The sequence below is a fragment of the Oncorhynchus clarkii genome, chromosome 7 (assembly GCF_045791955.1).
Source record: "Oncorhynchus clarkii lewisi isolate Uvic-CL-2024 chromosome 7, UVic_Ocla_1.0, whole genome shotgun sequence".
In the NCBI taxonomy this organism is placed as follows: Eukaryota; Metazoa; Chordata; class Actinopteri; order Salmoniformes; family Salmonidae; genus Oncorhynchus; species Oncorhynchus clarkii.
The window spans coordinates 84,370,176-84,393,419 of record NC_092153.1 but is presented as its reverse complement, the minus strand read 5'-3'; the positions used below and the strand labels follow the sequence as shown (position 1 = coordinate 84,393,419).

At 48.4% G+C, this 23,244-nt stretch overlaps 2 protein-coding genes across 3 annotated transcripts in view; one reads left to right on the top strand and one right to left on the bottom strand.

Moving 5' to 3' along the window:
• The window catches only part of LOC139413926 (extracellular matrix protein 2, female organ and adipocyte specific), a 46,052-nt gene extending 31,076 nt beyond the window's left edge, over positions 1 to 14,976 (bottom strand). The window contains exons 1-2 of the mRNA XM_071161788.1: positions 14,820 to 14,976; positions 6,054 to 6,563 (exon numbers count right to left, since the gene is read on the bottom strand). Coding sequence (XP_071017889.1) covers positions 6,054 to 6,549 — 496 coding nt within the window. The 5' untranslated portion in view covers positions 6,550 to 6,563; positions 14,820 to 14,976. The remainder of the gene's footprint in view (positions 1 to 6,053; positions 6,564 to 14,819) is intronic.
• Positions 1 to 18,883, top strand: part of LOC139413939 (centromere protein P) — a 179,568-nt gene extending 160,685 nt beyond the window's left edge. For both annotated transcript variants that reach the window (XM_071161827.1, XM_071161826.1), the window contains exons 7-9: positions 18,253 to 18,332; positions 18,463 to 18,554; positions 18,727 to 18,883. In XM_071161827.1, the coding sequence (XP_071017928.1) occupies positions 18,253 to 18,332; positions 18,463 to 18,554; positions 18,727 to 18,845 (291 nt within the window). In that variant the 3' untranslated portion in view covers positions 18,846 to 18,883. The remainder of the gene's footprint in view (positions 1 to 18,252; positions 18,333 to 18,462; positions 18,555 to 18,726) is intronic.
• Positions 18,884 to 23,244: the final 4,361 nt, after the last annotated feature.

Sequence of the window (23,244 nt, the reverse complement as noted above, 5' to 3'; positions counted from 1 at the left end):
GCTCCAACTCCTTATCCTCTGGGCTACAGCTCCAACTCCTTATCCTCTGGGCTACAGCTCCAACTCCTTATCCTCTGGGCTATAGCTCCAACTCCTTATCCTCTGGGCTATAGCTCCAACTCCTTATCCTCTGGGCTACAGCTCCAACTCCTTATCCTCTGGGCTACAGCTCCAACTCCTTATCCTCTGGGCTACAGCTCCAACTCCTTATCCTCTGGGCTACAGCTCCTACTCCTTATCCTCTGGGCTACAGCTCCAACTCCTTATCTGCTGGGCTACAGCTCCAACTCCTTATCCTCTGGGCTACAGCTCCAACTCCTTATCCTCTGGGCTACAGCTCCAACTCCTTATCCGCTGGGCTACCTACTGAATGTGTTACTAGATTATTCTAGGATTTTGTTCCAAGCTGACTTTCTGTAAATACACTACCATCTCAGGACTCCAGGTATGGCCGTGCCCCAGGATAACTGCACAGCTCCAGCTTGGGATGTTCAACATGTTACAGGTAATAGCTTTGACCACATGTAGGATTACTCCCACACACACACCATATTACCTTTGGTAGTTGGTAGTTGTGTGGACCACACCTTGACTGTTAGAGCCACAATGAATTTGGATGTAACTAGGGGTGACTTGTGTGTAAAGTAGTTTTGAATAAACCTAGACGCCTTGGAATCATTGTTGAATTACCGCGGCAACGTGATACGGAGCGTTACCACAGCAACGTGATACAGAGCGTTACCACAGCAACGTGATACAGAGCGTTACCACAGCAACGTGATACAGAGCGTTACCACAGCAGCGTGATACAGAGCGTTACCACAGCAACGTGATACAGAGCGTTACCACAGCAATGTGATACAGAGCGTTACCACAGCAACGTGATACAGAGCATTACCACAGCAACGTGATACAGAGCGTTACCACAGCAACGTGATACAGAGCGTTACCACAGCAACTTGATACAGAGCGTTACCACAGCAACGTGATACAGAGCGTTACCACAGCAACGTGATACAGAGCGTTACCACAGCAACGTGATACAGAGCGTTACCACAGCAACGTGATACAGAGCGTTACCACAGCAACATAATACAGAGCGTTACCGCAGTTAAACAACGCAAAGTTGCAATCATGCTGTATAATCTGAAACATATTGTCACGCAATGCTGCAGTTAAATATTAGCTAGCTGCAACACTGTCAGTCGAAGTTTGGGTGAGTTGGGCTGTCGCTTTGTATGGCCTGAGTTCAAAAGGGAGAATTTCAGTCCTTCAGACACCCTGCAGCGAAAGTTAAAAATGTCTGTGTTATCTGACCATACTGACCGATACGGTCATGATAGCAACACTCAGCGCTGTAATTCAGTGTTTCCGTGTGGTCAGTGAAACTATGGCCTAGCCCTGCTGTGATGTAACAACATACCACTCTAGCCAACCTGGTCATGAGAGACATGAGGACCAACAGACCATACTGACTAATAGACCATACTGACCAGTAGACCATACTGACTGATAGACCATACTGACTGATAGACCATACTGACTAACAGACCATACTGACTAATAGACCATACTGTCTAACAGACCATACACGACTAACAGACCATACTGACTAACAGACCATACTGACTAACAGGCCATACTGACTATTAGACCATACTGACTAATAGACCATACTGACCAACAGACCATACTGACTAATAGACCATACTGACCAACAGGCCATACTGACTATTAGACCATACTGACTAATAGACCATACTGACTAACAGACCATACTGACTAATAGACCATACTGACTAATAGACCATACTGACTAACAGACCATACTGACTAACAGACCATACTGACTATTAGACCATACTGACTAATAGACCATACTGACTATTAGACCATACTGACTAATAGACCATACTGACTATTAGACCATACTGACTAATAGACCATACTGACTAACAGACCATACTGACTAATAGACCATACTGACTAACAGACCATACTGACCGACAGACCATACTGACTAACAGACCATACTGACCGACAGACCATACTGACCGACAGACCATACTGACTAACAGACCATACTGACTAACAGACCATACTGACCGACAGACCATACTGACTAACAGACCATACTGACCGACAGACCATACTGACTAACAGACCATACTGACTAACAGACCATACTGACTAATAGACCATACTGACTATTAGACCATACTAACCGACAGACCATACTGACTAACAGACCATACTGACTAACAGACCATACTAACCGACAGACCATACTGACCGACAGACCATACTGACTAACAGACCATACTGACCGACAGACCATACTGACCGACAGACCATACTGACTATTAGACCATACTGACTAACAGACCATACTGACTAACAGATCATACTGACTAACAGACCATACTGACTAACAGACCATACTGACCGACAGACCATACTGACTAACAGACCATACTGACCGACAGACCATACTGACTAACAGACCATACTGACCGACAGACCATACTGACTAACAGACCATACTGACCGACAGACCATACTGACTAACAGACCATACTGACCGACAGACCATACTGACTATTAGACCATACTGACTAACAGACCATACTGACTAACAGACCATACTGACTAACAGACCATACTGACTAACAGACCATACTGACTAACAGACCATACTGACCGACAGACCATACTGACTAACAGACCATACTGACTAACAGACCATACTGACCGACAGACCATACTGACTAACAGACCATACTGACTGACAGACCATACTGTCTAACAGACCATACTGACCGACAGACCATACTGACTGACAGACCATACTGACTAACAGACCATACTGACTGACAGACCATACTGTCTAACAGACCATACTGACCGACAGACCATACTGACTGACAGACCATACTGACCGACAGACCATACTGACCGACAGACCATACTGACCGACAGACCATACTGACCGACAGACCATACTGACCGACAGACCATACTGACCAACAGACCATACTGACCAACAGACCATACTGACTAACAGACCATACTGACTAACAGACCATACTGACTAACAGACCATACTGACCGACAGACCATACTGACTAACAGACCATACTGACTAACAGACCATACTGACTAACAGACCATACTGAGGTAAAGTCATCAGGAGGAAAATATTTTGTATGTGGAGGATGAGGGCTGCAGTAGATATCTCAGATAGGGGGGAGTGAACGGGTGTTGTATGTGGAGGATGAGGGCTGCAGTAGATATCTCAGATAGGGGGGAGTGAACGGGTGTTGTATGTGGAGGATGAGGGCTGCAGTAGATATCTCAGATAGGGGGGAGTGAACGGGTGTTGTATGTGGAGGATGAGGGCTGCAGTAGATATCTCAGATAGGGGGGAGTGAACGGGTGTTGTATGTGGAGGATGAGGGCTGCAGTAGATATCTCAGATAGGGGGGAGTGAACGGGTGTTGTATGTGGAGGATGAGGGCTGCAGTAGATATCTCAGATAGGGGGGAGTGAACGGGTGTTGTATGTGGAGGATGAGGGCTGCAGTAGATATCTCAGATAGGGGGGAGTGAACGGGTGTTGAATGTGGAGGATGAGGGCTGCAGTAGATATCTCAGATAGGGGGGAGTGAATGGGTGTTGTATGTGGAGGATGAGGGCTGCAGTAGATATCTCAGATAGGGGGGAGTGAACGGGTGTTGTATGTGGAGGATGAGGGCTGCAGTAGATATCTCAGATAGGGGGGAGTGAACGGGTGTTGTATGTGGAGGATGAGGGCTGCAGTAGATATCTCAGATAGGGGGGAGTGAACGGGTGTTGTATGTGGAGGATGAGGGCTGCAGTAGATATCTCAGATAGGGGGGAGTGAAGGGGTGTTGTATGTGGAGGATGATGGCTGCAGTAGATATCTCAGATAGGGGGGAGTGAACGGGTGTTGTATGTGGAGGATGAGGGCTGCAGTAGATATCTCAGATAGGGGGGAGTGAACGGGTGTTGTATGTGGAGGATGAGGGCTGCAGTAGATATCTCAGATAGGGGGGAGTGAAGGGGTGTTGTATGTGGAGGATGATGGCTGCAGTAGATATCTCAGATAGGGGGGAGTGAACGGGTGTTGTATGTGGAGGATGAGGGCTGCAGTAGATATCTCAGATAGGGGGGAGTGAACGGGTGTTGTATGTGGAGGATGAGGGCTGCAGTAGATATCTCAGATAGGGGGGAGTGAAGGGGTGTTGTATGTGGAGGATGAGGGCTGCAGTAGGTATCTCAGATAGAGGGGAGTGAGGCCTAAGAGGGTTTTATAAATAAGCATCAACCAGTGGGTCTTGCGACGGGTCTACAGAGATGACCAGTTTACAGAGGAGTATAGAGTGCAGTGATGTGTCCTATAAGGAGCATTGGTGGCAAATCTGATGGCCGAATGGTAAAGAACATCTAGTTGCTCGAGAGCACCCTTATCTGCTGACCTGTAAATTATGTCTCCGTAATCTAGCATGGGTAGGATGGTCATCTGAATCAAGGTTAAATCAAAGTTAATTTGTCACATGCGCCGAATACAACAGGTGAAATACTTACAGTGAAATGAATACTTACAGTGAAATGCTGAATACAACAGGTGTAGTAGACCTCACAGTGAAATGCTGAATACAACAGGTGTAGTAGACCTCACAGTGAAATGCTGAATACAACAGGTGTAGTAGACCTCACAGTGAAATGCTGAATACAACAGGTGTAGTAGACCTCACAGTGAAATGCTGAATACAACAGGTGTAGTAGACCTTACAGTGAAATGCTGAATACAACAGGTGTAGTAGACCTTACAGTGAAATGCTGAATACAACAGGTGTAGTAGACCTCACAGTGAAATGCTGAATACAATAGGTGTAGTAGACCTCACAGTGAAATGCTGAATACAACAGGTGTAGTAGACCTCACAGTGAAATGCTGAATACAACAGGTGTAGTAGACCTCACAGTGAAATGCTGAATACAACAGGTGTAGTAGACCTCACAGTGAAATGCTGAATACAACAGGTGTAGTAGACCTCACAGTGAAATGCTGAATACAACAGGTGTAGTAGACCTCACAGTGAAATGCTGAATACAACAGGTGTAGTAGACCACACAGTGAAATGCTGAATACAACAGGTGTAGTAGACCACACAGTGAAATGCTGAATACAACAGGTGTAGTAGACCTTACAGTGAAATGCTGAATACAACAGGTGTAGTAGACCTCACAGTGAAATGCTGAATACAACAGGTGTAGTAGACCTCACAGTGAAATGCTGAATACAACAGGTGTAGTAGACCTTACAGTGAAATGCTTACTAACCAATAGTGCAAAAAAGGTACGTTTGGCAGCTGGGGTGAAAGAGGAGCGATTGCGATAGAGAAAACCAAGTCTAGATTTAACTTTACCCTGCAGCTTTGATATGTGCTGAGAGAAGGACAGTGTACTGTCTAGCCGTACTCCCAAGTACTTGTATGAGGTGACTGACTACCTCAAGCTCTAAACCCTCAGAGGTAGTAATCACACCTGAAGGGGAGAGGGGCATTCTTCTTACCAAACCACATGACCTTAGTTTTGGAGCTGTTCAGAACAAGGTTAAGGGCAGAGAAAGCTTGTTGAACACTAGGAAAGCTTTGTTGTCGAGCGTTTAACATAAAATCCGAGGAAGGGCCAGCTGAGTATAAGACTGTATCATCTGCATAGAAATGGATGAGGGAGCTTCCTACTTCCTGAGAAGAACGTGGGGCATTCCCTACTAAGCCAGTACAGTCCATTGTTCCCTTTTGTTGAAGACATCTGCTGCCTGATTCAGTTCAGTAACTGTACAAATACACCAACCCTAATCAAACTGCTTAATTCATTGTTTGATTATATAGAAAATAAAAGGACTGTGAGCATATGTCTATGTGTGTAACATCAGCAAATATCTGGTACACCAGAGAGGGGGGGCAGAAATGGAGGGAGAGAGAGAGGGATTGAGAGACAGAGAGAGGTGTGGTGGTGGACTAACCTGGGATTACATTGTAGTTAGACTTTCTCTCGTCTCCTCCTGCGTTGTGTGGAAGACTCCCCAGCCTCGTCCCTCCGTCTCCTCCTGTGTTGTGTGGAAGACTCCCCAGCCTCGTCCCTCTGTCTCCTCCTGCGTTGTGTGGAAGACTCCCCAGCCTCATCCCTCCGTCTCCTCCTGCGTTGGGTGGAAGCGTCATCCCTCCGTCTCCTCCTGCGTTGGGTGGAAGACTCCCCAGCCTCGTCAGACCCAGGGGGGGTTTTGATCTCTGATTGTCCCTGTTCCCCCTGGCTCTCCCTTTCCCGGGCCCTCCTGCCTTCCTCCTCTTTCCCCGTCCAAGTCCTACTCCCTGGAGCTGGTTGTGTTCTGCGCCCCCTGGCCCTCTCCTCCTCCCGTTGCCCTGGCCAGCCAGCCCTCTCTGGTCCTGGGCCCCAGCTCCAGCCACCTCCAGATACAGGTAGACCAGGAGAGACAGAGAGAGGAGAACCCAGCGCTCCATAGCAGAACAGGAGTCTGTGTGTTACAGCGGAACAAGACATATGCTGGTAAAGCCCTTGATATAGAGAGCTGCGAGACACTACGTCCAAAATGGCACCCTATATAGTACACTACTTCTCGACCTGGGTCTCTATGTAACATGTAGCAGGGTCAAAAGTAGTGCACTATATTGGGAATAGGGTGCTATGTAGGATACGGCCATAATATGTAGTTTCTACATGCTCTACCGTAATAATAACAAGCCTCTGGTCTATGGTCCGAGTCAGACAGTAGACAGATTAGGCCAGGCACAAACCTCTCTCTGTCACCAGGGCTGTAATTCTGTAATGCTCACCTTTCAGAGCTTTGTGAAGAGACCCCTTTTAATATGTGATGCATCGCATTTAGGATTTAGACTGAATAATGTTAAGTGTGTTGATTGACAAAGACGATGGCATGTTCACCCAGACAACAGCCGTTAATACAGGATCTACAGCCAATCCTGTCACCTAGACAACAGCCGTTAATACAGGATCTACAGCCAATCCTGTCACCTAGACAACAGCTGTTAATACAGGATCTACATCCATCCTGTCACATAGACAACAGCTGTTAATACAGGATCTACATCCAATCCTGTCACCTAGACAACAGCTGTTAATACAGGATCTACATCCAATCCTGTCACCTAGACAACAGCTGTTAATACAGGATCTACATCCAATCCTGTCACATAGACAACAGCCGTTAATACAGGATCTACAGCCAATCCTGTCACCTAGACAACAGCTGTTAATACAGGATCTACATCCAATCCTGTCACCCAGACAACAGCCGTTAATACAGGATCTACAGCCAATCCTGTCACATAGACAACAGCTGTTAATACAGGATCTACATCCAATCCTGTCACCCAGACAACAGCCGTTAATACAGGATCTACAGCCAATCCTGTCACCTAGACAACAGCTGTTAATACAGGATCTACATCCAATCCTGTCACCTAGACAACAGCTGTTAATACAGGATCTACATCCAATCCTGTCACCTAGACAACAGCTGTTAATACAGGATCTACATCCAATCCTGTCACCCAGACAACAGCTGTTAATACAGGATCTACATCCAATCCTGTCACCTAGACAACAGCCGTTAATACAGGATCTACATCCAATCCTGTCACCCAGACAACAGCCGTTAATACAGGATCTACAGCCAATCCTGTCACCTAGACAACAGCTGTTAATACAGGATCTACATCCAATCCTGTCACCTAGACAACAGCTGTTAATACAGGATCTACATCCAATCCTGTCACCTAGACAACAGCTGTTAATACAGGATCTACATCCAATCCTGTCACCTAGACAACAGCTGTTAATACAGGATCTACATCCAATCCTGTCACATAGACAACAGCTGTTAATACAGGATCTACATCCAATCCTGTCACATAGACAACAGCTGTTAATACAGGATCTACATCCATCCTGTCACCAAGACAACAGCTGTTAATACAGGATCTACATCCAATCCTGTCACCTAGACAACAGCTGTTAATACAGGATCTACATCCAATCCTGTCACCCAGACAACAGCCGTTAATACAGGATCTACAGCCAATCCTGTCACCTAGACAACAGCTGTTAATACAGGATCTACATCCATCCTGTCACCTAGACAACAGCTGTTAATACAGGATCTACATCCATCCTGTCACCTAGACAACAGCTGTTAATACAGGATCTACATCCAATCCTGTCACCTAGACAACAGCCGTTAATACAGGATCTACATCCAATCCTGTCACCTAGACAACAGCTGTTAATACAGGATCTACAGCCAATCCTGTCACCTAGACAACAGCTGTTAATACAGGATCTACATCCATCCTGTCACCAAGACAACAGCTGTTAATACAGGATCTACATCCAATCCTGTCACATAGACAACAGCTGTTAATACAGGATCTACATCCATCCTGTCACCTAGACAACAGCTGTTAATACAGGATCTACAGCCAATCCTGTCACCTAGACAACAGCTGTTAATACAGGATCTACATCCATCCTGTCACCTAGACAACAGCTGTTAATACAGAATCTACATCCATCCTGTCACCTAGACAACAGCTGTTAATACAGGATCTACATCCAATCCTGTCACCTAGACAACAGCTGTTAATACAGGATCTACATCCAATCCTGTCACCTAGACAACAGCTGTTAATACAGGATCTACATCCAATCCTGTCACCTAGACAACAGCTGTTAATACAGGATCTACATCCATCCTGTCACCTAGACAACAGCTGTTAATACAGGATCTACATCCAATCCTGTCACATAGACAACAGCTGTTAATACAGGATCTACATCCAATCCTGTCACCTAGACAACAGCTGTTAATACAGGATCTACATCCATCCTGTCACCTAGACAACAGCTGTTAATACAGGATCTACATCCAATCCTGTCACCTAGACAACAGCTGTTAATACAGGATCTACATCCATCCTGTCACCTAGACAACAGCTGTTAATACAGGATCTACATCCATCCTGTCACCTAGACAACAGCTGTAAGGCAGAGTAGAATCAGACTTGTTAAGGATTGGTCTTTAGGCAGAGGAGAATAAGGATGTTAAGGATTGGTCTTTAGGCAGAGGAGAATAAGGATGTTTAGGATTGGTCTTTAAGGCAGAGGAGAATAAGGATGTTTAGGATTGGTCTAGGCAGAGGAGAATAAGGATGTTTAGGATTGGTCTTTAGACAGAGGAGAATAAGGATGTTTATTTAGGATTGGTCTTTAGGCAGAGGAGAATCAGACTTGTTTAGGATTGGTCTTTATTTCCTCCAGACTACAGGTAGGAAACTAGTTTATATTGTACACAGATCTCAACTCTTTCCTCAACCTTCTTCTAGGTCTAGGACCATCCAGCAGATTGGTGGTGTGTGTATGTGGGTGTAGCAGGAAGTGTGTGAACATGCTGAAGTCTGTACTAGTGCACTACTTTTGACCAGGGCCCTTAGGGTGCACTATTTGTATTTTTACAAGGCAGCAGCTACTCTTCCTGGGGTTTATTATGGATCCCCGTTAGTTCCTGCCAAGGCAGCAGCTACTCTTCCTGGGGTTTATTATGGATCCCCGTTAGTTCCTGCCAAGGCAGCAGCTACTCTTCCTGGGGTTTATTATGGATCCCCGTTAGTTCCTGCCAAGGCAGCAGCTACTCTTCCTGGGGTTTATTATGGATCCCCGTTAGTTCCTGCCAAGGCAGCAGCTACTCTTCCTGGGGTTTATTATGGATCCCCGTTAGTTCCTGCCAAGGCAGCAGCTACTCTTCCTGGGGTTTATTATGGATGCCCGTTAGTTCCTGCCAAGGCAGCAACTACTCTTCCTGGGGTTTATTATGGATCCCCGTTAGTTCCTGCCAAGGCAGCAGCTACTCTTCCTGGGGTTTATTATGGATGCCCGTTAGTTCCTGCCAAGGCAGCAGCTACTCTTCCTGGGGTTTATTATGGATCCCCGTTAGTTCCTGCCAAGGCAGCAGCTACTCTTCCTGGGGTTTATTATGGATCCCCGTTAGTTCCTGCCAAGGCAGCAGCTACTCTTCCTGGGGTTTATTATGTATCCCCATTAGTTCCTGCCTAGGCAGCAGCTACTCTTCTTGGGGTTTATTATGGATCCCCATTAGTTCCTGCCAAGGCAGCAGGTACTCTTCCTGGGGTTTATTATGTATCCCCATTAGTTCCTGCCAAGGCAGCAGCTACTCTTCCTGTGGTTTATTATGGATCCCCATTAGTTCCTGCCAAGGCAGCAGCTACTCTTCCTGGGGTTTATTATGGATCCCTATTAGTTCCTACCAAGGCAGCAGCTACTCTTCCTGGGGTTTATTATGGATCCCCATTAGTTCTTGCCAAGGCAGCAGCTACTCTTCCTGGGGTTTATTACGGATCCCCATTAGTTCCTGCCAATGCAGCAGCTACTCTTCCTGGGGTTTATTATGGATCCCCATTAGTTCCTGCCAAGACAACAGCTACTATTCCTGTGGTTTATTATGGATCCCCATTAGTTCCTGCTAAGGCAGCAGCTACTCTTCCTGGGTTTATTATGGATCCCTATTAGTTCCTACTAAGGCAGCAGCTACTCTTCCTGGGGTTTATTATGGATCCCCATTAGTTCCTGCCAAGGCAGCAGCTACTCTTTAGTTCCTACCAAGGCAGCAGCTACTCTTCCTGGGGTTTATTATGGATCCCCATTAGTTCCTGCCAAGGCAGCAGCTACTCTTCCTGGGGTTTATTATGGATCCCCATTAGTTCCTGCCAAGGCAGTAGCTACTCTTCCTGTGGTTTAATAGGGATCCCCATTAGTTCCTGCCAAGGCAGCAGCTACTCTTCCTGGGGTTTATTATGGATCCTCATTAGTTCCTGCCTAGGCAGCAGCTACTCTTCCTGTGGTTTATTATGGATCCCCGTTAGTTCCTGCCAAGGCAGCAGCTACTCTTCCTGGGGTTTATTATGGATCCCCATTAGTTCCTGCCAAGGCAGCAGCTACTCTTCCTGTGGTTTATTATGGATCCCCATTAGTTCCTGCCAAGGCAGCAGCTACTCTTCCTGGGGTTTATTATGGATCCCTATTAGTTCCTACCAAGGCAGCAGCTACTCTTCCTGGGGTTTATTATGGATCCCCATTAGTTCCTGCCAAGGCAGCAGCTACTCTTCCTGGGGTTTATTATGGATCCCCATTAGTTCCTGCCAAGGCAGCAGCTACTCTTCCCGGGGTTTATTACGGATCCCCATTAGTTCCTGCCAATGCAGCAGCTACTCTTCCTGGGGTTTATTACGGATCCCCATTAGTTCCTGCCAAGGCAGCAGCTACTCTTCCTGTGGTTTATTATGGATCCCCATTAGTTCCTGCTAAGGCAGCAGCTACTCTTCCTGGGGTTTATTATGGATCCCTATTAGTTCCTACCAAGGCAGCAGCTACTCTTCCTGGGGTTTATTATGGATCCCCATTAGTTCCTGCCAAGGCAGCAGCTACTCTTCCTGGGGTTTATTATGGATCCCCATTAGTTCCTGCCAAGGCAGCAGCTACTCTTTAGTTCCTACCAAGGCAGCAGCTACTCTTCCTGGGGTTTATTATAGATCCCCATTAGTTCCTGCCAAGGCAGCAGCTACTCTTCCTGGGGTTTATTATGGATCCCCATTAGTTCCTGCCAAGGCAGCAGCTACTCTTCCTGGGGTTTATTATGGATCCCCATTAGTTCCTGCCAAGACAACAGCTACTCTTCCTGGGGTTTATTACGGATCCCCATTAGTTCCTGCCAAGGCAGCAGCTACTCTTCCTGGGGTTTATTATGGATCCCTATTAGTTCCTGCCAAGGCAGCAGCTACTCTTCCTGGGGTTTATTATGGATCCCCATTAGTTCCTGCCAAGGCAGCAGCTACTCTTCCTGGGGTTTATTATGGATCCCCATTAGTTCCTGCCAAGGCAGCAGCTACTCTTCCTGGGGTTTATTATGGATCCCCATTAGTTCCTGCCAAGACAACAGCTACTCTTCCTGGGGTTTATTATGGATCCCCATTAGTTCCTGCCAAGGCAGCAGCTACTCTTCCTGGGGTTTATTATGGATCCCCATTAGTTCCTGCCAAGGCAGCAGCTACTCTTCCTGGGGTTTATTATGGATCCCCATTAGTTCCTGCCAAGACAACAGCTACTCCTCCTGGGGTTTATTATGGATCCCCATTAGTTCCTGCCAAGACAACAGCTACTCTTCCTGGGGTTTATTATGGATCCCCATTAGTTCCTGCCAAGGCAGCAGCTACTCTTCCTGGGGTTTATTATGGATCCCCATTAGTTCCTGCCAAGGCAGCAGCTACTCTTCCTGGGGTTTATTATGGATCCCCATTAGTTCCTGCCAAGACAACAGCTACTCTTCCTGGGGTTTATTATGGATCCCCATTAGTTCCTGCCAAGACAACAGCTACTCTTCCTGGGGTTTATTATGGATCCCCATTAGTTCCTGCCAAGACAACAGCTACTCTTCCTGGGGTTTATTATGGATCCCCATTAGTTCCTGCCAAGACAACAGCTACTCTTCCTGGGGTTTATTATGGATCCCCATTAGTTCCTGCCAACAGAGTGAAAACATTACACTTCCCAACACATTACTACATATTGTGTGTACATGTGTGTGCCTTCACAGTGCATGCTGTTCTGTAAGTTGTAATTTTCTGTTTTTTAAATACCTACTTTACTGCCTGCGTTTCTTGAAAAATGTTCCATGTAGTCATGGCTCTATGTTCCATGTAGTCATGGCTCTAGGTTCCATGTAGTCATGGCTCTAGGTTCCATGTAGTCATGGCTCTAGGTTCTGTGTAGTCATGCCTCTAGGTTCCGTGTAGTCATGGCTCTAGGTTCCGTGTAGTCATGGCTCTAGGTTCCGTGTAGTCATGGCTCTAGGTTCCGTGTAGTCATGGCTCTAGGTTCCGTGTAGTCATGGCTCTAGGTTCCGTGTAGTCATGGCTCTAGGTTCCGTGTAGTTATGGCTCTAGGTTCCGTGTAGTCATGGCTCTATGTTCCGTGTAGTTATGGCTCTAGGTTCCGTGTAGTCATGGCTCTATGTTCCGTGTAGTTATGGCTCTAGGTTCCGTGTAGTCATGGCTCTATGTTCCGTGTAGTCATGGCTCTAGGTTCCGTGTAGTCATGGCTCTAGGTTCCATGTTGTCATGGCTCTATGCAGTAGTGGTCTTAGGCTGCACTATAGATCGATTCAAATTGTATTGCTCACATACACATATTTAGCAGATGTTATTGTGGGTGTAGCAAAATGCTTGTGAAGGGAATAGGGTGCACTATAAAGGGAAGTAGGGAACAGGGTGCCATTTGGGAAGCTGGCTCAGCAGTCAGTCATAAACCGGCCCTGGAACTGAGGCATTTAAACCCTCCCTCCTTCCTCTCAGAGGAGAGAAGGGGAAGAGGAGAGGGGGGGAAGAGGAGAGGGGGGTGAGGAGGAGGGGGGGTGAAGAGGAGAGGGGGAAGAGGAGAGAGGAGGGGTGAAGAGGAGAGGGGGGGTGAAGAGGAGAGCGGGGGAGAGGAGAGGAAGAGGAGGGGGGGTGAAGAGGAGAGAGGAGGGGTGAAGAGGAGTGCGGGGGAGAGGAGAGGAGAGAGGAGGGGTGAAGAGGAGAGGGGGGGGTGAAGAGGAGAGCGGGGGAGAGGAGAGGGGGGAAGAGGAGGGGGGGAAGAGGAGAGTGGAAAGAAAAGAGTGGAAAACATTGTGATTAACGTGACCCTCTGGATGACTAGGCTCACATGGAGGAACTCTATACAAACAGGGGAGGGAGGGAGGGACAGAGAGAGAGGGGGAAAGGGAGGGAGGGGGAGGAAGAGAGGGGGAGGAAGGCAGGGAGGGAGGGAGAGAGTGGGGAAAGGGAGGGAGGGAGAGAGAGAGGGGGGAAAGGGGGGGAGGGAGAGAGAGAGGGGGGAAAGGGGGGGAGGAAGAGAGGGGGGAGGGGGGAGGAAGAGAGGGGGGAAGGGAGGGAGGAAGAGAGAGAGGGGGAGGAAGAGAGGGGGGGAGGAAGAGAGGGAGGGGGGAGCGAGAGGGGGGGGAGGGAGAGAGGGGGGGAGGAAGAGAGGGAGGGGGGAGCGAGGGGGGGGGGAAGGGAGGGAGAGAGAGGGGGGAGGAAGAGAGGGGGGAGGAAGAGAGCAGGGAAAGGGAGGGAGGGAGGGAGGGAGTTTACTGAACTAAAAATAATCTACAGGAGAGGATGAGACTGAATGAAACCATTTTTAGACTAATATTGATGTCGACACAGTTTGGCTGTGGAATTTTCAGTCTGTTTCCAAGCTGTCAGGTAACCATCTTAACCAAAGCTTTTAATAGTGGGGTGTTTTCACGTCTTACTGAATAGTTGGATAGGATTTAATGCTGACAGTGAGGACTAGGAATGCATTTGTTGACATGAAAAGGGGGCAGAGGAAATGAAGATCCCAGATGAACGATTAGCTTCTAACAAAAATAAGCAACAAAGGGAACACTTTCAACGCTGTTTTACTGACATGGCAGTGTAAGATGATACTCAGACTGGACATGAATACAGGATTCATCAGGCTACCCCACCCCACAAACACAGAACACCTCCCTCACTGACCTAATCAGGAGTCATCAGGCCACCCCACCCCACAAACACAGAACACCTCCCTCACTGACCTAATCAAACTCAAACACATTGAACTTAATGACTAGCTATAGTAAAAAGCAGAACAAGAAGTGAGACAACCCAGTGTACATTACCAACGTGTTGCAGGATGTCTGTCTGTCTGTTGCAATGCCAAGTTATTTCCTCCCTCTCCCAGACCAGCTGTAGGACAGTGTACTCTCCCTCTGCAGGCTCTGAGCTGCCGAGGAGATAAATGTTTTAGACAGACAGAGAGGGAGACAAGCCTGTTATGCTCCGCTCAGAGAAGCCTGGGGGATGCCAAGCCTTGCCTAACAGAAGACAAGGTTAGAAGTCTGAAAAGCTGAACGCATCAGAGAGAGAGCAGGTCACTTAAAAGACTAGAAAATACACGAAGACAGTGTTGTGAGAGAGAGAGAGAGGGGTCATTTTCTCTTGTAATTACTAGCTAAGTTAACACAATGGTGGTGTTTGGTACACTACTCTGCAACAACAGAGGTGTAGCTTTACCCCTATAGCTTGTCATTATCCAGTCTGCAGACTGTACCGCCTCTAACCAGTCTGCCGACTGCACCGCCTCTAACCAGTCTGCACCGCCTCTAACCAGTCTGCACCGCCTCTAACCAGTCTGCCGACTGCACCGCCTCTAACCAGTCTGTCGACTGCACCGCTTCTAACCAGTCTGCAGACTGCACCGCCTCTAACCAGTCTGCACCGCCTCTAACCAGTCTGCACCGCCTCTAACCAGTCTGCAGACTGCACCGCCTCTAACCAGTCTGCAGACTGCACCGCCTCTAACCAGTCTGCCGACTGCACCGCCTCTAACCAGTCTGCAGACTGCACCGCCTCTAACCAGTCTGCCGACTGCACCGCCTCTAACCAGTCTGCAGACTGCACCGCCTCTAACCAGTCTGCAGACTGCACCGCCTCTAACCAGTCTGCACCGCCTCTAATCAGTCTGCACCGTCTCTAACCAGTCTGCAGACTGCACCGCCTCTAACCAGACTGCACCGCCTCTAACCAGACTGCACCGCCTCTAACCAGACTGCACCGCCTCTAACCAGTCTGCACCGCCTCTAACCAGACTGCACCGCCTCTAACCAGACTGCACCGCCTCTAACCAGACTGCACCGCCTCTAACCAGTCTGCACCGCCTCTAACCAGTCTGCACCGCCTCTAACCAGTCTGCACCGCTTCTAACCAGACTGCACCGCCTCTAACCAGACTGCACCGCCTCTAACCAGACTGCACCGCCTCTAACCAGTCTGCACCGCCTCTAACCAGACTGCACCGCCTCTAACCAGTCTGCACCGCCTCTAACCAGACTGCACCGCCTCTAACCAGACTGCACCGCCTCTAACCAGTCTGCACCGCCTCTAACCAGACTGCACCGCCTCTAACCAGACTGCACCGCCTCTAACCAGAATGCACCGCCTCTAACCAGACTGCACCGCCTCTAACCAGACTGCACCGCCTCTAACCAGTCTGCACCGCCTCTAACCAGACTGCACCGCCTCTAACCAGTCTGCACCGCCTCTAACCAGACTGCACCGCCTCTAACCAGACTGCACCGCCTCTAACCAGACTGCACCGCCTCTAACCAGACTGCACCGCCTCTAACCAGGACAGAAATGTCTTTGGGGGGTTCCCCAAAATGGCACCTTATTCCCCCTGGACAGATTCTACGGTACCAGTTTACACAGATCTGTCCATAAGAGATTACCTGGAGTTTATTCACTTCTGGCTGCTGATTGGCTGAAAGCAGTGGTATATCAGACATTATAAACCGGGTGGTTCGAACCCTGAATTCTGATTGGCTGACAGCCGTGATATATCAGACATTATACCATGGGTACGGCAAAACATAGCTTTTTTACTGTTCTAATTATGAGGGCATCAGTTTATAACACTTGTTTATTGTTGTAATTATAATGGTAATCGATTTATAATAGACTTGTTTACTGCTCTAATTACATTGGTAAATAGTTTATAATAGCAATAAGGCACCTCGGGGACTTGTGGTATATGGATAGTATACCACGGCTAAGGGCTGTGTATTCAGGCTGTACTCTGCGTTGCGTCATTCATGAGAATAGCCTTTAGCTGAGGTCAATTGGCCACATACCACAGACCCCTTAGATGCCGTATTGCTCAACTATACAGTCTGGTATCTGTCCTTGACGATATGGAACATCTGAACTCTTAATGTTTACCATCACAGCCCGAGAATGGACCTCCTTACTGAACGAGATGAACTTAATTGTATTTTAACATTGTTGTTTTTATTATACTTTTATTTAACTAGGTAAGTCAGTTAAGAACAAATTCTTATTTACAATGACGGCCTGGGAACAGTGGGTTAACTGGTCTAGGAACAGTGGGTTAACTGGTCTAGGAACAGTGAGTTAACTGGTCTAGGAACAGTGGGTTAACTGGTCTAGGAACAGTGGGTTAACTGGTCTAGGAACAGTGGGTTAACTGGTCTAGGAACAGTGGGTTAACTGGCCTAGGAACAGTGGGTTAACTGGTCTAGGAACAGGGGGTTAACTGGTCTAGGAACAGTGGGGTTAACTGGTCTAGGAACAGTGGGTTAACTGGTCTAGGAACAGTGGGTTAACTGGTCTAGGAACAGTGGATTAACTGGTCTAGGAACAGTGGGTTAACTGGTCTAGGAACAGTGGGTTAACTGGTCTAGGAACAGTGGGTTAACTGGTCTAGGAACAGTGGGTTAACTGGTCTAGGAACAGTGGGGTTAACTGGTCTAGGAACAGTGGGTTAACTGGTCTAGGAACAGTGGGTTAACTGGTCTAGGAACAGTGGGTTAACTGGTCTAGGAACAGTGGGTTAACTGGTCTAGGAACAGTGGGGTTAACTGGTCTAGGAACAGTGGGTTAACTGGTCTAGGAACAGTGGGTTAACTGGTCTAGGAACAGTGGGTTAACTGGTCTAGGAACAGTGGGTTAACTGGTCTAGGAACAGTGGGTTAACTGGTCTAGGAACAGTGGGTTAACTGGTCTAGGAACAGTGGGTTAACTGGTCTAGGAACAGTGGGTTAACTGGTCTAGGAACAGTGGGGTTAACTGGTCTAGGAACAGTGGGTTAACTGGTCTAGGAACAGTGGGTTAACTGGTCTAGGAACAGTGGGTTAACTGGTCTAGGAACAGTGGGTTAACTGGTCTAGGAACAGTGGGTTAACTGGTCTAGGAACAGTGGGTTAACTGGTCTAGGAACAGCGGGTTAACTGGTCTAGGAACAGTGGGTTAACTGGTCTAGGAACAGTGGGTTAACTGGTCTAGGAACAGTGGGTTAACTGGTCTAGGAACAGTGGGTTAACTGGTCTAGGAACAGTGGGTTAACTGGTCTAGTGGGTTAACTGGTCTAGGAACAGTGGGTTAACTGGTCTAGGAACAGTGGGTTAACTGTCTTGTTCAGGGGCAGAACGACAGATTTTGTACCTTGTCAGCTCGGGGGTTTGAACTTTCAACCTTCCGGTTACTAGTCCAACGCTCGACCACTAGGCTACCCTTTCTCTCTCTCTCTCTCTCCCAGGAGAAGTATCCATGTGTGGTCAGTCTACCCGGAGGCTGCAGGGCAGAGGTCATGCAGATCAAGTCACCTAAACTAGCCGGGTAACGCGTCACTATTTTCTATAGCTCAAGATAACGTAGCCATACTGCATGTCTTGAAGAATAGGCCTAGTCTTGATTGGCTGATACGAGAGATCCACAGTGGTGTTAACAGAGCTGTGATTGGATCCAGGTGTGCTCTGACGATCTACTGGAGCATTGAGGTGACCAATGAGGGGGATATCACGCCCAAGATAGACCTCCTTACCAAGATGCCTGAGAAGGGTGAGACCATGTTGAAATAGCTCCCGTCACAATAATCTCTTACTTTTTGACAGATCAGTGAAATCAAACAACTGTGCTTTTCAAATCATGCTGAGACTAACTGGCATTGCCACAACATATTCTAGCAAACACCTGATATATCACAAATATAGAGCTTGTTTTGTTTTTGCAGTGCTCGAGATGGACAGCAGGAAGGTGATCGAGAATGCCCCCGACTCCTTCCAGAGTCTTCTGAGGATCCTTGGAGCAGAGGCTTCTATTGACACTGTAATACAGTCTGTGGATGTTTAACAAGTTTCTTTCAATTGCCCTCTAACTTTAAGGAATATTTCCCTCAAAACTAAAAACAAAAACAAACAAAATAATGTTTTTAATTGTCTGAAGACTTGGTCAAGAAACCCCCAGAACCCACATTCTCTGTCATCAGTTTATTAAATATAAACAATTCTTTACTCTCAAACATTTATAAATATCTGTTAATGCCATCTGTATGTATACATGTCAATATAGCATTAGTTGAAGATCTAGAAAAATAAAACGATTTTAAATACAAAATGCTAAATAGCAACGTCCAATGTAATTTGTTTATACTGTACACACAAGTGTTATCTTAGGTCTCACAGTGTTATTTATCTTAGGTCTCTCAGTGCGTGTGATTTAGTTTTAAAAGTGTTCTAGTCTAAAATGGCACCCTATTCCCGACATAAAAGGCTCTACTTTTCATCAGAGTCCTATTTCATTTAACCAGGTAAGTCAGTTAAGAACAATTTCTTATTTTACAACGACGGCCAATGGAGGGGAGGGGCTCTAGTCAAGAGTACCGCCCTATGGAGGGGAGGGGCTCTAGTCAAGAGTACCGCCCTATGGAGGGGAGGGGCTCTAGTCAAGAGTACCGCCCTATGGAGGGGAGGGGCTCTAGTCAAGAGTACCGCCCTATGGAGGGGAGGGGCTCTAGTCAAGAGTACTGCCCTATGGAGGGGAGGGGCTTTAGTCAAGAGTACCGCCCTATGGAGGGGAGGGGCTCTAGTCAAGAGTACCCTATGGAGGGGAGGGGCTCTAGTCAAGAGTACCGCCCTATGGAGGGGAGGGGCTCTAGTCAAGAGTACCGCCCTATGGAGGGGAGGGGCTCTAGTCAAGAGTACCGCCCTATGGAGGGGAGGGGCTCTAGTCAAGAGTACCCTATGGAGGGGAGGGGCTCTAGTCAAGAGTACCGCCCTATGGAGGGGAGGGGCTCTAGTTAAAAGTACCGCCCTATGGAGGGGAGGGGCTCTAGTTAAAAGTACCGCCCTATGGAGGGGAGGGGCTCTAGTTAAAAGTACCGCCCTATGGAGGGGAGGGGCTCTAGTCAAGAATACCGCCCTATGGAGGGGAGGGGCTCTAGTTAAAAGTACCGCCCTATGGAGGGGAGGGGCTCTAGTGAAAAGTAGTGCACTATATAGGGAATAGGGCTCGTCAAAAGTACTGCACTATATAGGGAATAGGGCTCTAGTGAAAAGTACTGCACTATATAGGGAATAGGGCTCTGGTCTAAAGTAGTGCACTATATAGGGAATAGGGCCCTGGTCTAAAGTACTGCACTATATAGGGAATAGGGCTCTAGTCAAAAGTACTGCACTATATAGAGAATAGGGCTCTGGTCTAAAGAAGTGCACTATATAGGGAATAGGGTGCCATTTTGGGACACCCAGTGTTGGTTAATACAGTCATAAATTGTTATTCAAATCAGTGGTTTGCTTCACTATGTTACCATGTTACTGGGTCTGCACCCTATTCCCTATCTAGTGCCCTATGGGTCCTGGTGAAAATTAGTGCACAGGATAGGGAATAGAGTGCCATTGTGGGACACAACCCTGGGAGATATGCCACCGTCTGCTCCTTACAGCAGGGGGTTTAAACCTCTCCTCAGGGACTCCCTACAGCAGGGGGTTTAAACCTCTCCTCAGGGACTCCATACAGCAGGGGGTTTAAACCTCTCCTCAGGGACTCCTTACAGCAGGGGGTTTAAACCTCTCCTCAGGGACTCCTTACAGCAGGGAGTTTAAACCTCTCCTCAGGGACTCCTTACAGCAGGGACTCCTTACAGCAGGGGGTTTAAACCTCTCCTCAGGGACTCCCTACAGCAGGGGGTTTAAACCTCTCCTCAGGGACTCCTTACAGCAGGGGGTTTAAACCTCTCCTCAGGGACTCCTTACAGCAGGGACTCCTTACAGCAGGGGGTTTAAACCTCTCCTCAGGGACTCCTTACAGCAGGGGGTTTAAACCTCTCCTCAGGGACTCCTTACAGCAGGGGGTTTAAACCTCTCCTCAGGGACTCCCTACAGCAGGGGGTTTAAACCTCTCCTCAGGGACTCCATACAGCAGGGGGTTTAAACCTCTCCTCAGGGACTCCTTACAGCAGGGGGTTTAAACCTCTCCTCAGGGACTCCTTACAGCAGGGGGTTTAAACCTCTCCTCAGGGACTCCTTACAGCAGGGACTCCTTACAGCAGGGGGTTTAAACCTCTCCTCAGGGACTCCTTACAGCAGGGGGTTTAAACCTCTCCTCAGGGACTCCTTACAGCAGGGGGTTTAAACCTCTCCTCAGGGACTCCTTACAGCAGGGACCCCTTACAGCAGGGGGTTTAAACCTCTCCTCAGGGACTCCTTACAGCAGGGGGTTTAAACCTCTCCTTAGGGACTCCCTACAGCAGGGGGTTTAAACCTCTCCTCAGGGACTCCCTACAGCAGGGGGTTTAAACCTCTCCTCAGGGACTCCTTACAGCAGGGAGTTTAAACCTCTCCTCAGGGACTCCTTACAGCAGGGAGTTTAAACCTCTCCTCAGGGACTCCCTACAGCAGGGGGGGTTTAACCTCTCCTCAGGGACTCCTCACAGCAGGGGGTTTAAACCTCTCCTCAGGGACTCCTCACAGCAGGGGGTTTAAACCTCTCCTCAGGGACTCCTTACAGCAGGGGGTTTAAACCTCTCCTCAGGGACTCCTTACAGCAGGGGGTTTAAACCTCTCCTCAGGGACTCCTTACAGCAGGGAGTTTAAACCTCTCCTCAGGGACTCCCTACAGCAGGGGGGGTTTAACCTCTCCTCAGGGACTCCTCACAGCAGGGGGTTTAAACCTCTCCTCAGGGACTCCTCACAGCAGGGGGTTTAAACCTCTCCTCAGGGACTCCTTACAGCAGGGGGTTTAAACCTCTCCTCAGGGACTCCTTACAGCAGGGGGTTTAAACCTCTCCTCAGGGACTCCTCACAGCAGGGGGTTTAAACCTCTCCTCAGGGACTCCTTACAGCAGGGGGTTTAAACCTCTCCTCAGGGACTCCCTACAGCAGGGGGTTTAAACCTCTCCTCAGGGACTCCTCACAGCAGGGGGTTTAAACCTCTCCTCAGGGACTCCTTACAGCAGGGGGTTTAAACCTCTCCTCAGGGACTCCCTACAGCAGGGGGTTTAAACCTCTCCACAGGGACTCCCTACAGCAGGGGGTTTAAACCTCTCCTCAGGGACTCCTTACAGCAGGGGGTTTAAACCTCTCCTCAGGGACTCCCTACAGCAGGGGGTTTAAACCTCTCCTTAGGGACTCCCTACAGCAGGGGGTTTAAACCTCTCCTCAGGGACTCCCTACAGCAGGGGGGGTTTAACCTCTCCTCAGGGACTCCTCACAGCAGGGGGTTTAAACCTCTCCTCAGAGACTCCTTACAGCAGGGGGTTTAAACCTCTCCTCAGGGACTCCCTACAGCAGGGGGTTTAAACCTCTCCTCAGGGACTCCCTACAGCAGGGGGTTTAAACCTCTCCTCAGGGACTCCCTACAGCAGAGGGTTTAAACCTCTCCTCAGGGACTCCTTACAGCAGGGGGTTTAAACCTCTCCTCAGGGACTCCTTACAGCAGGGACTCCCTACAGCAGGGGGTTTAAACCTCTCCTCAGGGACTTCGTACAGCAGGGGGTTTAAACCTCTCCTCAGGGCCCCCTTACAGCAGGGGGTTTAAACCTCTCCTCAGGGACTCCATACAGCAGGGGGTTTAAACCTCTCCTCAGGGACTCCTTACAGCAGGGGGTTTAAACCTCTCCTCAGGGACTCCTTACAGCAGGGGGTTTAAACCTCTCCTCAGGGACTCCTTACAGCAGGGAGTTTAAACCTCTCAGGGACTCCTTACAGCAGGGAGTTTAAACCTCTCCTTAGGGACTCCTTACAGCAGGGGGTTTAAACCTCTCCTCAGGGACTCCCTACAGCAGGGGGTTTAAACCTCTCCTCAGGGACTCCATACAGCAGGGGGTTTAAACCTCTCCTCAGGGACTCCTTACAGCAGGGGGGGGGTTTAACCTCTCCTCAGGGACTCCCAGAGTTGACTGGGGTGTGCCAGCTCTGCAACACATGGAACGGCCGGGGGTCCCTGACAACTTGATTAAGTGGAAAACCCATTTCATGCAACAGGACAAGTATTCTCTCTTAAAACCATCTTCCTTTCTCCTGGCAAGTCCCAACACGACAGATATTCAAGTCAGACATTTTAGGTTTCGGCCCCCTCTCATTGGATTAGACACCCTTTAGGTACTATCCCCCCCCCCCCCCCCTCCTCACTGGAGGGGAGGCTGGGTAAAATGGCATCCTGTTCTCTGATTAGTGCACCACTTTTGGCTACATAGGGAACCGTTTCTGTTCCAGCCATCACTCACACCGCTGGTCAATGTACTAAAAACAGC